General features: G+C 34.9%; 1 protein-coding gene across 1 annotated transcript in view; it reads left to right on the plus strand.

The window, feature by feature from the left end:
• Positions 1–18,729, plus strand: part of IQCM (IQ motif containing M) — a 280,897-nt gene that overhangs the window by 103,738 nt on the left and 158,430 nt on the right. The window contains exon 8 of the mRNA XM_064479062.1: positions 2,781–2,839. Coding sequence (XP_064335132.1) covers positions 2,781–2,839 — 59 coding nt within the window. The remainder of the gene's footprint in view (positions 1–2,780; positions 2,840–18,729) is intronic.

Consider the following 18,729-nt stretch of genomic DNA (forward strand, 5'->3'; position numbering starts at 1 on the left):
TGGTAAGTAGAAGGGAATTGATATATTAGACAACTGCTTCTAAAGAGAACCTTGAGGTGTAATAATATTGTGCAGATTATCAGAAGTAAGCTTGGTACCAGTTAAATTGTGGGATTTGAGAAAATATATGGGGTAAAGGAGTCTGAGAAGAGGTTTGAAATAAATCCACACAGGCTGTTAAAAATTTTTGAAAATTTTGATGTGAGGATTTAATAGATGACTTACATCTTCAGCCAAGTATTTTGAATGTGTCACTTCAAATGCATTGTCATGGAGAGACTGGGAGCTTGAAGAAGTCTAAAGGAGTAGGTAGCAGCTATGGAAAGAAGAAAAATTTTAAGAGAGAAAGGCATTGAAACATTAAGGCAGAATGGACTTGAGATTTTAATATGAAAGTATGGAGAAAACTGAGACTGAGGGAAAAAAAAAACAAAACTCAGGACCCCTTAAAAATGACTGCCGTTCACTTTGCAAAAAGATGACCTCAAAACTCCCAATTTCTAATTATGTTAGATAAGAAGAAAAAGACACAGTGGAGGTTGTGAAGGCATGAGGTCACAAGAGAATAACTGGAAAAAAATCAGAGAACATTAAGTAAAAACAAATCCTCAAGAATGTTTCTTTGAGACTCTTTTACTTAGTGGCCTTCACATTTGATACCCTTCATCCTGGAGAACATGCCAGTCTCAGTTAGTCTGGCCAAGAAGGAAGCAGTTAAAAAAAACTAAGTTGGTAAGTGTAAATATTAGTATCACATAAAGACAATTTGTTCTAAGCCAAGCACTTTGTTTTTGTGCAAAAGTATGGAGTATATAGGTTAAAAATAATTTTTGTAGCCACGAGTAATTTTGTAGCCACGAGTGTGTGTCAAGGAACACAGCATTGAAGGAATTGTTTAAAATATTGCTACTGCTTCATGTTTTATTATCACCTACATGCTGCATGTAAGTTTTAGTAAGTACAGTATTATTCGTAAGGATGATTGTTTTTAAAAAGAAAACATGATCAGGGAGTTCTCAAAGTAAAAAAACACTTGAGAGATGAAGCAAACCAATTCTCGAGGTTATTATTGCATTCTAGCAGAACTGTAGAAAAAAGTTAATCTTTGATCTTAAAAAATAAATGGCATGAAATACAAATTTACATATACAAGTCAGGCTTCATGTAAGACAGCACTATAAGACAGAATGAAGCTTAACTCTAAAGGAGAGATATATGATTTGTTTAAAACATTTAAAAACATTGTCTCTGTGTCTTAAAACAGTATTTTGGCAATACAAATACAAATTTCTTCTACCTTTCGTCTTTACACTGACCCTTTATATATCCTGAGATTGTATAGAAGAGACATCCTTAGTTTCATTTGTCAAATAGGCTAAATACATATTTAAAATTTAAAAAGCAAAACTGAAATAAGCATTTTCCTTGTGGTATCATGAGCACATCAATAGCTAACTCACTTTCTGATACTGACTTAGAGTCTGAAGGTGAAGACAACACCAACAATCCAAAATCCGCTAACCTTTACTCGTTATCAAGATTACCTCAAATTCCTCCTATCTGAGACCATTTTTTCAACAGCTATTTTGTGCAAAATAATTGTCATAGCAGATTATAAACTGAATATGCAATCCATCAGTGCCTCTAGGTATCAGTTTAACCTTTGGATCTCGCCAAATGACGAGAAGGGCAATGGCCCACTTATTCTGATGTCTTGTAGCATTATCTTCATGTGTTGTTCTTTCTACTGTTGACTGATATTGAAGGATCATGTAAAAAGTTCATATTAAACACTCTCATGTAATTGTTTAAGAAATGCTTTTGAAGCTGACTGTGACATTATACCAGGCTTCTTTTCAAGGACTCATGGAAGAAATGTTTCACAGAAAATAAGTTTGCTTCCCTTACAGATATTGTGAATGTTAGGACTGTGTTTTCTCTGTTACTTTGTGTTTTGCTTTGCCAGGCCTGCCACAATAAAATACTGTAGACTGGGTGGCTTACACGATGGAAATTAATTTTCTTACAGCTCTGGGGCAGAGTTGGTTTTCTTGAGGCTTCTCTCCTTGTTTTATAGATGGCTGCTTCTTGCTGTGTCCTCACTTGGCCTTTTCTGTAAACATGGGCCCCTGGCATCTCTTCATCTTCTTATGAGGCCACCAGTCCTCTTGCATTAGGGCCTCACCCTTATGACCCACTTCTGACCTCATTTAACATTAATTACCTCCTGAAAGGCCTTATCTCCAAATGTAGTCACATTTGGAGATGAAGGCTTTAGCACATGAATTTTATAGGAATACAGTTCAGTCTATAACACTTTGATACAAAGGAGTTTGAGAGCCAAATCTGTGTAACACATTAAGCAACATCAGAAAACACTTGACATTATTTTTCTGTCCACATTTTCCCTTTAACCTGATATTCTTTTTCTTCCTTTTTTATACATACTCTACTTTTTGTAAGCTACCTTAAATCTTTTTGTAAGACAAAGGACAAAAAAATAAGTAAATAAAAAAGTTCTTATCTATAATAGATTTGTATGGATATTTGCTCACTGAAATGATCAGTAGGAATTATATTCCTGGGGGCCAAAAGATGGTGGAGGAGTGTCCGTTATCATACTTTGAATATACTTACTTATTAAATGTTTAGGCTTATAATATATATTATAATGGAACAGTTCTCCCTTTGATAATGTAACAGAACATCAATGGAATTAAAATTTTACAGATGATGAAGTTGTTTTCCTACTATGTCAACTCTTCTTTCTCTTTTTCTAGAAAACCTTCATGAAAAAAGAACAACAGTCTGTCAAGCCCGAATCAAAGCCACAACCCAGGTATATCTTTTATATAATAGCACAAAAGTTTAAATTAATGTGCTTGCTTTTGGTTTTATCGTGACTTCTTAAGTATCTGGTTTAAAGAAGTGTAGTTTTTTGAAAGCTCATGTTTTTAACATATCTTTTTCAAAGTTTCCCATTTCATTCTACTAGGGCAAGGGGAAAAAAATTCTTATTTTTTGAGTGTATTAATGCTCATTCAGTAGGCCAGGCTGTAAGTTTACTTTGCAACAGCTAGTAAAAGCAATGTAAACAGTACTGCAAGATGTTTCAGCAATTTTATTTATTAGAAACTGTGAACTACAATTCACTATGGTACAGCATGCGTTTCAGTGACTCTATGAGGGATTCTTAAGATTGCTTTGCTTCTTTGTGTAGCAAATTTATTGACAAACTTTTGTGAAAAACAACTGATTTTGTGAGATAAATTAGAGAATGAGATGGAAAGAAGGGATTGTAGAAAGTTAACAGTGACGTTTCTGGAAAGGAGAGATTTCAAACCTGTAATTTCTAATTCACTGGTGATACATTTATTTATGACTTCACCAGATATTGTTTTAGTACTCACTCAGTGCAATACACCGTGCCAAGTTATATAGATGCAAATAGCAAAAAGCCTTGGAGACTGAATCTGATCAGAAGCAATCAGTTTGGAAATCTAATCCTCTAGTAAATACAGATTTATTTAAATATATTATAGGGTACCTTTTCTTACCTGACATCCTCTTCATTTCTTCTCTCAATTACTCAAAAATTCTGGTGATAAAAGGACTATAATCCCTCATTCACACTTCCAAAATCTGGAAAGCTCCAGAAACTGTAAGTTAATGTTACCTAAGGTGGCACCAAAACTCTAAGTGTCAAACCTGACTTAAAATGACAGGTGATTATGATTACTCATAGTCTTTACTTTTTCCACTTCATATGACTATTCATGTTTGCATGCATACTAACATTAATTATATTAGCTAATTAATATCAATATGTTTAATGACAGGACACTGCCCAGACTCTGCTTGAGTATTACATACTATATAGTATACATGCTATATTAATTTCCTAGACTTCAAAAAAGAAAATCTGAATTCCAAAATACATCTGACTATAAGGTTCAAGTACTGTGGAATTTCACTATATGATGAATCTAGACCAATATGACTATGAAATAATGCAATGCAATTACTTAAATATCCAATAAATAAATATCCAACTTAAGATTAAGTATTTTCTGAGAGCTAATCTCATAATAAATTTAGTAATAGCATAATAGCATTCATTCTGTGCTTATCTTGTACCAGGTACTTTAATTTAACTCCTGCAACAACACAATGATATATTTTTATTATCACCATTTTACTGATGGAAGAACTCAGGTTGAATATCTCACTTAGGGTCATTCAGCTAGTTGATGTCAGAGCTGGATTCAAATGTAGGTCGTTTAATTGCAAAGTCATTGCTATACTTTATAAACTAAATTGTACCAGAAGGATCTCTGGCTAAAATGTCAAATTCTATGAGAGCAAGGAGTGTTGATTCTGTGAATACTTCTATTTAGAGCTCTTGGCACCATCCCTGGCATGTGGTAGATACTCAGAAAATATAATTGAATAAATCAACAATTTCTAGAGGAAAAGGAAAAACAAATTTGTATTGTCTAGTTGAGAAAAATTTCCTTTGGTCTTTCATAGTTTATGCATTTAACAACAAACTTTAAGCACCTCCTATTTTAGGTGCCAAGATAGACTCCTTAAATTTATGGAATTTAAAGCCTAGGCAGAGTCGTTAGTTGCTGTTCACCATGGAGTGAGACAGAAACTGGAGTTTAAGTCCTGCCAAATTAATAGGGATTTAGTAAATACCTCAGTCTCTCCCTGGAAATCTTAGAAGGCCAACACCTAAGGAGTGGAGATTATATCCCAGGACTAAGAGATTTACCTTAGTACAAAGGACAAAACAAACAGATTCACCCTAACAAAGGCGTAAGCTAAGCCTTGACCAGTTTAAGATGATAAACCAGTAACCTTGCTACCACTTAGAAAAAAAAAAAATCAACATTCTTTCAAGGACAGTAACACAATCCAGTCTCTACAGTGTACAATGCTTAGCTAGTACACAACAAATAAAATATTAAACAGGTTAAGAAACAGGAAAATTTGGGTTACAGCAAAGAAAAAGACATCCCAAATGTTGGAATTAGCTGACAAGGGCTCTAAAGCAGTTATTATAAATTTTCAAGAACTTAAGGAAAAATGTGTTTATAATAACAGAGGATCCCAGTGCATAAATGGAAACTATAAAGAAAATAATCAAATGAAAATTATGGAACTGAGAAATACAGTATCTGTTATGAAAATTTCATTGGATAGTTGAACAGCATATTGGAGAAGGCAGTATAGAAGGTCAGTAAATGCATAGATCTGTAGAGACTAATCTGAAGGAGAGAAAACAATGATTGAGAGAAAAATGAGCAAAGACTGATTGACTTATAAATTAATATCAAGTGGCCTACCATATGTGAATTGGAGTCTCAGCAGAAGAGAAATAGAAAAAGGCAGAAAAAGTAGTTGAAGAAATAATGGCTGAAAATTTCCAAATTTAATGAAAAACAGCTTTATGTATCTAAAAAGATCATCAATCTAAGCAAGATAAATACAAGAAAACCTGCATGTAGAAATATCATAGTCAAAGAGCTGAGAATCAAAGGCAAAGAAAAACTTTCAAAATAGCCACGGGGGAAAAATATACATTGTACAGAGGGTTACAATTCTAAGAATTATGGATGTCTTCTTATTGGAAGTGATGCATACCAGGAAGCAATGAAATTATATTTTTAAAGTGCTAAAAAAATTATCAACTGATAATTCTATATCTAGTGAAACTATCTCATAATATTGGGGTTGAAAAAATAATTTTTCAGCTAAATTAAAGAAATGAGAATATATTGCCAGCTGATCAGCACTTCACAAATGTTAAAAGAAGCTCTTCATGCTGAGAGAAATGGCATCTGCTAGATATTTGAATCTATGAGACGAAATAAAGAAGTTTGAAAATAAAAAAAAATATGAAAATGAATATTTTTCTAATTATTTTAAAATTAAACATTTAAGGCAAAATCACAGCATTATTATGGTATTTATAAGTTAGGTATATGCAAAAAATATATATGACAATAATAGCAAAAGTAATGGACTTCTACTTTTGCAAGTTTCTTTCATGTCATGAGTAGTGGCATTAATTCTAAGTAGTGTGAGAAGTTAAGAATGCAAAGTGTAATTCCTAGAGCAGCCACTACTACAAAAAGATAACCCTAAAAGATAATACAAAAAGTAAAATGGAATATCAAAAACTATATGGTTAACTCAAAAGAAAAGGGGAACATGTAGAGTGAATAAAAACAAATAGGGAAACTGTAGACTTAAACCCAACTGTACAAATATTTGTGTTACATATTCAGAATAAACATACAGATAAAGTAAGAGCTTGTCAGGCTGGATAAGAAAGCAAGAACCAACTCTATACTGTTTATAAGAGATGGATATAAAAAGACATTAATTAGAAATAAAAGGTTAGGAAAAGATAAACAATTTAAAAAGGTAGCCTAAGAATGCTAGAGTGGCTATGTTAACATCAAAGTAGACTTGACAGACTATTGCCAGAGATCAAAAGGACACTTCATAATTGTAAAAGGGTGAATTAATCAGAACTAGATAATAATCCTAAATATGTATGCCTTAATAATAGAGCTTTAATATAAATAAAGCAAATTGACAGGATTAAAGAATAAAACGGACAACTCCATAATTATGAGTGGAAACTTTTTACATGCTTTTTTTAGTAATTAATAAGCAAAGTAGTAAAAAGAATAAATAACAATATAGCAGATTTGAACAAACTATCAACTAATTTGACCTAATTAACATTTATAGAAGACTACATCTAAGAACTGTAGAATATACATTCCTTTTAAGTGCACATGTAACACTCATTATAGAGATAAGAACAGAAAGCAATGAAATAGAAAACAGAGACAATTAAGCAAATTAACAAAGACAAAAGCTGGTTCTTTGAAAAGATTAAAAGAATTTGTAAGCTCCTATCAAAACTAAGAAAAAGAAGAGATAAAGTGAAAATTACTAATGTTTAAATTGAAAGAAGTGGAATCACTATATATTCTATAGACATTAAAAGGATGAGAATATATGAATAACTTAATGTCTACTGCATTGGTGGACAAATTCTTGAAAAAAGACAGTATACCAAAACTTACACAGAACAAATAGAAAAGCTGAATAACCTATGTCTATTAAAGAAATTGAACTTGTCATCAAAGACCTTCCCACAAAAATACTTGCTTTAAAGAAAAAAATACGTGTGTGTGTGTGTATGTGTGTGTGTGTGTGTGTGTGTGTGTGTGTGTATATATATATATGTATATACACACACTATTTGATAGTGTTAGCTTATCTTTTTGAGTAGGTCCTTTTCCTGTAAACATTCTTTACCGAGTTAATTTGATTAGGAAGTTTTTTTTTTCCTCATAGGTGTTACAAAAATTAAAATTTATTCCAGCCCTTTCAATGATAAAAAAAATTGTACAGTCTGAAAGATGAGTGTTTATTATAGTTATTTTCCTGGAGCCAACCAGCTAATCTGAATGCTAAATATTTTCCTGTACAGTCTACCATCTGTTGCAGGCATAAAGAGCTGTAGCAAAGTTTTGCAGGGATATTTAGCTAACTTCTGCAGGGATTATCTTAAGCATTTTAGAGGATGATGGCTGAAGGGAAGTTCAGAGAGCACTTGATTTAATTCTTTTAATTTCCAGTTGAGAAAATGAAAGATTTAAAAAGAGTAAGTGACTTCTTCAAGGTTTCAACATCACACAAAAAATAACTGTTACTAGAATACAACCCTCAATTACAGTATTCTTACTCAATCATGCTGCTTTTATGCCATTTCTATCTAAAAATTTACAACCTTTCTGATGATTACTTAAGAGAAGTAGACTGAAACTAATCATTTAGTAAATTCAGGAGTGGCTCTAATGATTAAAACATGTTACTAGATAGAATTCTGAAGAAAGAGAGAAAGTGAAACAAAGTGAAAGTAAAGTGATACAGTGAACTATATAAAACTATAAATATTTCACATACAGACACGTTTCATTGAAAATATTGAAGTGAAACAATATTAAGATTTTCTTGTTTATTTGAAATCTGGTACCATTTCTATCATAAAAATTCCATGAACTTTAGAATCCAAATGTGGGACCCTTCAAATCTTGTCTTAAAGCATTTTTTTTGTTAGAAATTTCCCATGTATTTTCAACTAGAAGTTCTCTTAGAGTCTGCATGAGACAAAGTATATTATAACCTTCTATCAGTCATCAGTCAACTTCTGTAAGGTACTGGCTAATTTCTGAAGTATTTTTGCATTTCAAAGGTGAAAATGTGTCACGTATATATTACCATTGCCTGGGTACAGTAAATAGAAGAAAGTTTGTTTTTTTTTTTACCCTTCTTAGTTATAGAAAAAAATGAAGTAATTCATTTACACAAACCCACAAGCTTTGTGGGAACCCTCTACAGTTGGCAAATAGAACTGGTTTATGCACCCACTCAGCAGTATTTTTTAAGGAGGCAGTCACTTGGCTGTTAGAAGGTGGGGATGGGAAATTAAGCAAACTAAAAATGCTGTTGCTGCACTTGATTTGGAATTACTGCAAATCTGAGCACCTACTCCTATTCTTGGGAGGGAATGGAACCTGTTGCCTTATATGGAGAAAAAGTGGTAGATAAGGGAGAGAGAATTATTGTTGTCCTAATCTTCAATAATTATGAGCCTAAAAGGCAAATTTTCACATTTCTATGTTTTTTTGGTCTATCTTCCTGTTGTTTTTTTTTTGTTGTTGTTTTGTTTTGTTTTGTTTTGTTTTCCAACTGTGAAGTTCTCAAAATTTAGAAGGAGAAAAACAGATGAGATAGTATTGCTTAGGTCTATTTGCTGTGCAAATACGTATACCGAAGTACCTAAGATTTTTTGTTAGCAACATTATTAACCAGAGAGCTATAATGCTCAAATCCAGCACATTTAGGATAAATTTACAGGATTGCAGATTCCACACAATTGGTTTTATTTTGGGGTTCTTAAATATAAATATGTGTATTTTTATGAGAGAGATGATCTTATTGTCTTGATTTTTCAATTCTGCTATAGATATTCATTTCATGTACAACCTTGCCCAACATTTAGAGAATCTAATTTTCATAGATGAACATTATAAAACTAAATTATTTGATATCTGAATGAAAGTTTCTACTTCCTCAATATTTCAACTTAAATGATAAATTTTGAAATTGTTAGAACTCTTGTGTCAGAGGTCTGTTAGAAATCTTTCAGGTGAAAATAAGGTTGACAAAGCCTAAAACCATTTTTTAAGGGAAAGGAAGGTTATGTTAAGCTTTTCAAAGAGTGCCAAGCAATTTCATTTCCATTAGAATTGCCAAAGGGACATTTTTATGAGTTTTACTGTTTTTTTTTAAAGTAAAGTGCTTTATTTAAGATTTCTAAACCAGAAAGAATTAAAGCCAATTAGATGTAACTCTTAATTTTTAGTTTTTTTTTTTAAAAAAGTAATACATACAGGAGTTATAGTATGTATGTTTATTTTTTACCCTGATAAAGGTAAAAGTGGATGATACTTTGCAGTGAAGTGGGATTTTGTCTTTTCCTAGCATCATCTTTTTAATCTCTTCATTAACTTCTTCATGCTTAACACATTTTCTCTTATTTGTCTAGTATCATTAGTATAAAACTATCAAGAGCAGTTTATATTATTAACTAAAAGGAAATAATGCATCAGCATGCAGAGTTCTTTCTCAGTATCTAAGCAAAACTTGTGAGCCAGAAGCTATATTGATTGTAGTCTGTTATACTATTAGGATGACATTGTGCTTTTATTTTCTGTGAGAAAGATTTTCTTTATGTCTTCCTTGAGGACCACTTCAATTTGTTTGGTGTCTCTAACTGTATTGCAAATAGTATCTCCTTTTCCCTTCAGGTAATCTATTGTATTCCATGAATAAAACACTTATCCTCCTTTGATGTCTTTCTGCAGAGAGCTGTTCATCCCTTGCAGAGTCACATGACTTTAGTGATAAATTTACCTTTTGTTGAATTTCTAAAGTACATAATTGTTTTTAAAAATGACTAATTGATTTCCGATAAGAACAATCGATGGGTCTTTAATTCATAGAATTCATAGAGGAAAAACATCCTATTTTTGATTCATAATATTAAATTTGTACTTGTAAGAAGTTCGGAGGCTGGTCATCAGCCTTTCACCTTTTTAGTATTTAATTTGTTTCAATTCTGGATGTTAAAAACATTATTTAAATATAGCTTCTACGAAGTGTACCATTTTGGAAACCTTAAGTTCCTCTTTTTTTCATTCTTTAGAATTCCAAGCATCCAGATAGTTCATGGAAATATATAGATGAGGAATCATTGTATACTTCCTCCTTCCTAGTTTGTAGCATACTAGAGCTAAAAGGGTAGTAGTAACTGGAAATGACTCACTAACATGTTACTAAAAGGCAAAATTGTACTATCAATTTTAAATTTTCTCTTTTTTGATATAATGGAATATAGTGCATTTCCTGGTATATCTAAGTATGAAATTCACATTTCAGAGTCTGGAAATTTATCTAGGTACTCTAATGTTTCCTTTATCTCTCTAGAATTACTGCATTTGTCTATCATTTTTTTCCTGTCATGGATTAAGTACTCTTATTTTAATCTCAAAACAATTTTATAGTTTGCTACCTAATACCTTTCTTTTAACCTTTTCTAAAATTTGTTACCTTCTAGTGTAATATTAGCTTGTTTATGGTTAGATACCTTCTGTGAACAATTTTTTCTGAGTCAGTACCCAGCCTAAGCATTTTCTGAAAATAGAGTTATAGTAGATAATATTTTTCCAGTGATACTTCCTCTTGTGTCTTTTGTCTTTGGGGAATTATAGAATCTCAGAGTTGAAGGAACCTTGGAGATTTTCTACTGAAACCCTCTATCCAAAGGATGAATCTCCACATAACCTCTATTTGAAAACTCCAGAGATTAGTAATGTGTCTGTTGAAGTGGAATCCCACTTAGAATGCTCAGATTTTTAGACAGTTCTCTATCGCCTTGAACTGATCCACATTGGTCCTAATTCTGTCTTCTTGAAGCCACTCTTTACCAATTTTCTTTTTTTTAGATGCTCCTCCCACCCCGTGTGTGTGTGTGTGTTTGTGTGTGTGTGTGTTTGCAACATTTTTGTTAGAATGCTAATTCAAATCAGCTCAAGCAAAATTGTGCTTAAATCTGTTTGCTCACGTAAGTGGAGATTCCAAGAGTCTGGAGTATTGGTGGGCGTCTTTCTTGGTATCTATTAACACATCAGGCTCAACTGATTGAACAGACTCAAGTAATGTCTTCAGGATGTGTGCTCCTTTCATTCATTTTAAATCTCTGCTTGCCCCTGCTTGGCTTTAAAACCTCTTACTATAGACTTTTTTCTCCATGTGGTAAGGAAAATGGCTGCCTTCCAGCTATCTGTAATTGACTTACTTCCTGCTGTTACCAAAAGGAGTCTCTTCACACACACACACACACACACACACACACACACACACACACACACACACACACACACACACACACACACACAGATATTCTGGCTGACCTTCCAGCTTGGATAGCATGAGCAGCCCCATCATGGAGAAGTCACATGAGTGGAGAGGGAGAAGTGCAATTCCACAAGGAAAAAGGAGGTGAAAACAGAGGAAAAGACCCGGTGCCCACCGTACTCAAAAGTATCTTTCTTAAAGTGTGATGCTTTAGAAAGAACACAGTATTTCAGATATAATTATATGAATACAGTTTACAATGAGACCAAACTGTAGACACTCTAGATTAACAGGAAGCCTTTGGGGGTCAGTTCCTTAAGGGCAATACTCACGTTGCTTTAAATTGTGGAAAACAAATAAAATGTCAAACACACAAACCTTGAGGCTTTCTCAGATATTCTAATGCATCCCCATTCTGTTCTTTTTCTGTCCCTCCTTTCTCTTTATTTCTCTCCCTCCTTTTTCTTCCCTTCATCTATTATATATTGCCAAGCACACAAAGAAAATTAGTTGCTCTCATGGAATTCACAGTGTTGAAGGGTGGTAGACCCAGAGAATTAAGTTATGTAGTAACTGCAATGCTGGAAGAAAGGTACCTAACCGTCCTCATGGGTCTGAGAGGAACTAATTGTGTAGCATGTGTATTAACCAATTGCAGAGCTACCAGTGAAACTATCACATTTCAGCATTACAGTTAGCTCCTTATCATATTTGCCTCAAATAATTAGCTCACATGTTACCTTTTCAATAATCCTACACTTGCCCTGACACTATTTAAAATTGTATCTTCCATACCTGCTAGCATACCCCAACTGCATTACCCCGCTTTATTTTTTTTATCATAGCACACATTGTCTTCTAAGATACTCTATAATTAGCTTGTTTGATTATTGTGTTTCTCCCAATAGAATATAAGCTTAATGAGGACAGGGAGTTTTCTATGTTTTATTTACCAGTGACTCCTCAGTCCTAGAAGAGAATCATATACTAGGTGAATGAATGAATGAATAAATGAATATACATTTAATGCATGAATTAAATTTTTGGATCTTTTCTCTGCCTTCTAATGAACTTCTTTTTCCCTTTCCAGGCATCTATAGCTTCTATTTCAGACTTTCTACTGCTTCCTAGGTATCTTCACTGGAATATCCCACAACCATGTCTCAAAATTGAAATAATTATGTGTTCTCTCTCCTGTGTCTTTTCTCCTGTATTCCCTCTCTTACCAGTAATGATACTATCCACTCTATCACCCAAAACTACTCAGTCAGCCTTTATTCTCTACCTTGTTTACAAAGATTTTATAAGAACCTTGAAATTTGCCTTCCTGAAATTCAGAAACATCATAAATCATTCCCTGGTATAGCAATCTAGTGAAAACAAAACAAAAACAATAATAAAACTAAATTAAAATAAAGGAAATGAATTCAGGATGGCATGACATTCTTTTTGTATACATTCTGGCTCTTGGCACCACTGCTACTTTTCTTTAGTTCCTCACATACCATCCACCTGATAACTGATACAATCTGAAATTAAATTTACTGGCTCATACTTTGCAATTTTTTTATTCTTTCCTTTTAAGAAAATGAAGGCATTTGCTATTCTCCAGAATTCTTACATGACATTCATCCTCCAGTTTCTCAAAGACAGCAGATCAACAGATGAATCTGGAAAATTATTTGCCTGAGCCTAGAAAATTTAACTAAGAGCAGCTTTAATTTTGTTTATGACATTTTTCCTTGGTTTGAGCTTCAGTTCTTTCTTATTAGTACTTGTTCTGTCCTTTTCAGTCTGATTTTTTTTTTTTTTTTTTTTTTTTTTTTTGCCTCTTGAGCAAAATAGAAACAGTTGAGCTTGAGGTATTGTATTTCCATTAAAGTCCAGGTGGTGCTGATGCTGCTGGTCTCCAGACCACACTTTGAGTTTCATGCTGGAGGATACACTGGACTATGTCCAGTATTTCCCTCTATTCTCAGCTCTGTCAATTTCTAGGATGACGTAGTTGCTTTTTCCTAGGGTTGTCTAGCTAATAGAGAAAGCTGTGGTAAATCACCTTAATGATATCCTAGCACTATAATCTTGTGATAGCAAACTATCTGGGAAAATAGCTACCAGAGAACTGCATTTCCTGGGAAATGCTACCGTTTCAAAACACACGCTTACCTCCAAGTCAGGTGTTATTATTTAGCTGCACCTTCAGTCTTCCCGTCCCACCATCCTCAGGATTGTTTCTCAGTGCTGTCAGTAGAGAATAAAGATAGCTAAGTCTAGGTCAAATAAGTGAGTGCCTCAGTCATCAACTTTTTTCCTAATATCATTTTATGTTGCTTGGTGTGTCCTTTGTGCTGATCCTCCATCTTCCCCAACTTTCCTCGCTCATGACTATTTCCCTGGCCCTTAAAATGTCTACTTTACTCTGAATCTTCAGAAACTACCGGTCTCTTGCTTGACCATGCCAAGAACTTTGAAACTTCCTCTTATTTGTTAATTGTGGAATTTTGGTGTCTTCCTTCCATTACTTATCCTCTCATGCCGGGGACCTTCTCAAGAGGGCTTTGTACTCAAGCAGGAGCAGGTTGCACAATAGACGGCCAGCAGCCTGGAGCTCTGAATGTGTCCAGAGTCCAGCATGTCAGCACCATCGGGTTGTCCTAATCTTACCTGATTGGGTGGGACAAAGCACTGCAGCAGCAAAGAGGACACAAGAGTAGCCAAGCACCCAGAGACAGGCTTTCTGGTAAAACTGAGTTAGTGCATATTGGCTTAGGTTCCTGGCAGAACTGGGGACTTGCACTCCCTTCCCTGGAATAGCGGTGACTGGGAGAGAGTTACTTCCTCTCTCGTGTGCATGGGATGTATCTAACTCCACCCATGTCTGCCGAAGGATGCAGCAGCAGGGAAAAAACTGACCACGTGGAATCAGCAACTGGGAAAAAGAATGGCTTGGCTTGATTCAAGGGGAAGGTCCTGGGTAGCTGTGATTCTGTCACCCAGGGGAGCACCTGAGGGTCCCTAATCTGTACATAAACTGTCTCTAGTAAAGACAGGCACCCCTGTCTCAGGCAAAGGAGCAAGGAAGCCCTCTATCCTGTTTCTAATAACAAGCTCTGGGAAAGCTTGCAGAAAACCAAACTGACTGTATCTTCTAGCTGTGTTTACATGACAAGAACCAGAGGACTTATCCACAAGAAACTGGTATAAGCTGGCTGAACTTGAAAACTGGGACAAAGATCTCTCTACAGCTCATTGTCATCTCATTTTAACACTAAAATCCCCACCAGAGGGCACCATCTTGGTTCCATCCACTTGTGACCCAAACCCTAAAAGACCATAAAGGGGCAGAAAAGAGTCCTGGATCCCATTCCAGGAAATCATCTCCCACTTCCATGAGCCTAAGTGACACTGGTCTCCACCCTTTTAGCCCCTTTTCCTATAAAAAGCTTGTCCTCGCCTACACTCGGGGAGAAGGTGCTTTTAGAGCAAGAGCTCCTCCTCCTCCATTTGTTGGCCAATGAATAAAATTTCTGTCTGCTGCTGCAAAAAGTAATTTCACCTTATTGATATGAACAATAACTGAGGAGGGAAGGCAGCTAACGTATTGGTACCAATTCCTGTGTGGAAGCAGAAGGAAAATGTCTGAGGAGCAGCAAGCAGAATAACAGGAGGGAGAACACACAGTAACCCTGCACACAGAAGTAAAATGAGGATGCATGAATGTCTCAGGCAGGGAAAATCAGATTTTCTATCACTTTTTCATGGAAGTACTCATACAGAGGGAGAGTAGAGAGGCAAAACCCAGGGGAGGTAGGGATACAAAGTACCATTCCTCTCTAGGTTGCTGTGAAGACTGTCCACATTTCCTGCTTTTCTAATAGAGTTCAGCTTGCTTCCTGACCATCGCTCTGTGTGTGTGCTTGCTTGAGGGTCTCCTGGACTCCAGGGAATGACAGTCCCTAAAACACATGTGTGGTTGGGGATGAAATACTGAGTATAATATCAGGAATTGTTTTTACTGTCACCTGAACTTTTGTGGGGGTTTCTCTCCTAACCTAAAGCCCTCTTCTAGGGAGAAGGAATCTGTGCACCAGTCTTCATTGTCTGCTCTTTTTGAGTAGACATGAGAGAGACGGATGGCAGTGGGTAGAGCCAGTTCTCCTCCATAACTGCCTCAAGTTTGGGCTGGGAGCAAAGGGCTATCCCAAGAGACATAAATTGATGTTTTGGGAGAAAGAGCAGACAACTCACTGTGTTCCCTATTCCATAGACAAGCTTGTGAAAAATGGAGAACTGTGGTCACTGTGCCATAGTAAAATCAGCTCCCATTACACCTGTGGCATAAACGCCCAGGTCATTACAGACATCTTCAGGAGTAGTTTTCTTCAGTGTCCTACAGATGAAACACGTAGGCACAATAGAAAGGAGTTTTAACTGTTTGTATTAAAGAGAATTCCCTGGAAGTGCACCGTAATTACCTTGCCCATAAAGTCAGAGTCCATTAAGTTTGAACAAAACGTGTATTTCCTTTCTGCTTTTGCTTTTCTCTTGTGTGAAACGATAATTTCAGTTTAATTCATAATAAATAGTTCTCCTCCAGAATGTTTATACATAAGAGAAAGAATAATTGTGTTTTTTTAAACTGAATTTGGAATTTAAAAATCTCTTTCTTATTTTGAAGAAGAGCTGTTGGAAAATTCAAACCAAGCAGCAGCAGCAAAAACAAAATCCATCTTTCCAGAAATCTGACATAATGGGCTGAGAGATGTCTTCCTAGGAAAATCAGGTGGGGCAGGGAGCAGACATACTCCCAGCCCAGTGTAGCATTTGCATTTCTGGATGGGTACTAGTTAGAGCACTTTAGGTGATTGTTTAAGGCAAGTACCCTCAGAGGCTTCAAATAGAATATTAGCCTCCGCCCTTTAATATGATCTGGTTAAAGAGATTGCTGTGGAACTGGGGGCCTCCAAAAATAAGAGGTCTCTTGGCTGTTTTGGGTCAAGGCAGGCTAGCATTGTGAGGAATGATCAGAACACAAAAGAAGCATAGAGAAAGCCCAGAAGAAAACACATTCAGATATTTAAACTATTTAAAATTTTGTCTAAATTAAAGTGATTCTATCTTACATTTCAGGAGGATTGCATTTGATTTTTTAAAGTTTCAAGAACCCTGCTCTGATTTTTTTAAGTGAACAGGTTTTGCTAGCATGAAGTACTAAACCCTTGGCAAGATTTGCAAATAAATAACATTGAGACAGTATTAATCATGGAAATGTATTATATCCCTGTTCATAAAAACCTCTACCGCCCATGCTGAATTTAATGCATTGTTTTTAAACTGAACAGACCTCATATGGGGCATTAAAGTAGGCCACAAACTTGTTTCACTCGTTAGCCAAGCTGCTTTCAGATCCAGCATTCAAAGCACAAGGGCATCACATGTCTCCACTTCAAGGCTGCCCGTACAGGAAACGAAAGCCCTCGACACAGCTTGGTAGCAGAGGATCCAAATCAGAGTAAATTGTGTAAATTATAACCAAATTGCAAAGCATTTGGACAAAGCAGGCATGCTAGTCTAATCAGGCAAGCGACGATATTTACTTTTCGATAGTGCAGGTTGGAAGAGGAATAAGGGAAGGGAGGCAGCATCACAAATCTCTTCTAATGTATTTCTGAACTTGGCAGCCTAAACTGGTTTTGCCACATATTTGCAGCTTAAAAAGTATTTGGCTTTTACAACAGCCAGAATAAGTATCCCTTAATCACTTTCAACCTGTGAACAGATGGGCAAAGAGTGCTTTTATAAATGGAGCATACAAAATACTTCAATATCAGCCAAAGCTAGTTAGTAGCAATATCTGAACCAAACTCTAAAACTGACTTAGTGTTTAATACATATTATCGTATAAGCATTAGCAGTTGAAAGGAAATTCCCTCTTCAAATGTTTGCCAAGCTCAGTGTCTAATGTTCAGACACGATTAACTTACTAATTAACTTATTGTCTCTTTTCTCACATGTAATCTTGCTTAATGATTTCTCCTCTCACTGAAAACTATTTGGTCTGATACCTTGATCATAGATTTGTCAGATCTCAAGTGAAAGAGGCAAATTCAGCTCTTCAGTTCTGGTCTTTCTCTTAAACTTTTTAGAGTGACTTTAGTAAAAGGTGGTTTGGGGAAAAAGAGGGTGGTCTCTTTATGGTGAAAACTGGTTTCATATCTAGCCTTTAATGACTGACATTTTTATCTTTATAAAGACTTTCTAAACGAGTTTTTTTTTAAATTGAGATATAATTGACATATAACATCACATTTATTTCAAGTGTACAACATAATGATTAGATATTTGTATATATTGTGAAATGATCACAGAAAGTCCTGTTAACATCCATCACTACACATAGTTACAAATTTTTTTTCTTGTGATGAGAACTTTTAAGATCTTCTTTCTTAGCAACTTTTAAATATGCAATACAGTGTTATTAACTATAGTCACCATGCTGTACACTGCATCCCCAGGACTTATTTATTTTATATCTGTAATATGTAACTTTTAGCCTAAAAGAGTTTTACAGAGACTCTTTAGTGGCTGAGAATCCATAAAATTAATAATTATCTCCATATCAGAACTGTAAAATCTATAAAAAATGATAATTATCTCCATATCAGAATGGTATTAAGACATTATGAAGGAAGATAAATTTAAAAATTACATTTGGAGAAGTAAGCAAAAGATAGTTTCTACTGATTCTTTAATTCAGAGGAGGTTACTCTGCCTCCATGTATCAGACAGTCACAATATATTTCCCGCATCACACCTACATGCTGCTGATTCTTGTACCCTGCATGAAGTTGACCATTTATGTAATAGAGTCAGTATATGTGGTATGACTGTCTTTAATATCTCTGAAACAAACAAAAGAAAAAGAAAACCTGAAGCCATTCACTCAAATCATTCTAACCATTGAGGATTGGGGTTTGCCAGTGCCAACCTCTCTAAAGTCATGACATAATTTTGTCCTGTCTTGATTTTATCATACATAGTTCAAGATGGGCTTTGAATTCTGTGTTAATCACAACTTCGTGATCTTGGGACATCACCTAATTTCTCTCAGCATTAATTTATTAAATCAGACTAGAAACATTTATCCAATAAAATTATTTTGCAGATTAAAGCAGAAAGTGTGTTGGGAGTAAATGCTTAATAAAAGATTGCCACTAT

This window comes from Camelus dromedarius, chromosome 1 (genome assembly GCF_036321535.1).
Source record: "Camelus dromedarius isolate mCamDro1 chromosome 1, mCamDro1.pat, whole genome shotgun sequence".
NCBI lineage: Eukaryota > Metazoa > Chordata > Mammalia > Artiodactyla > Camelidae > Camelus > Camelus dromedarius.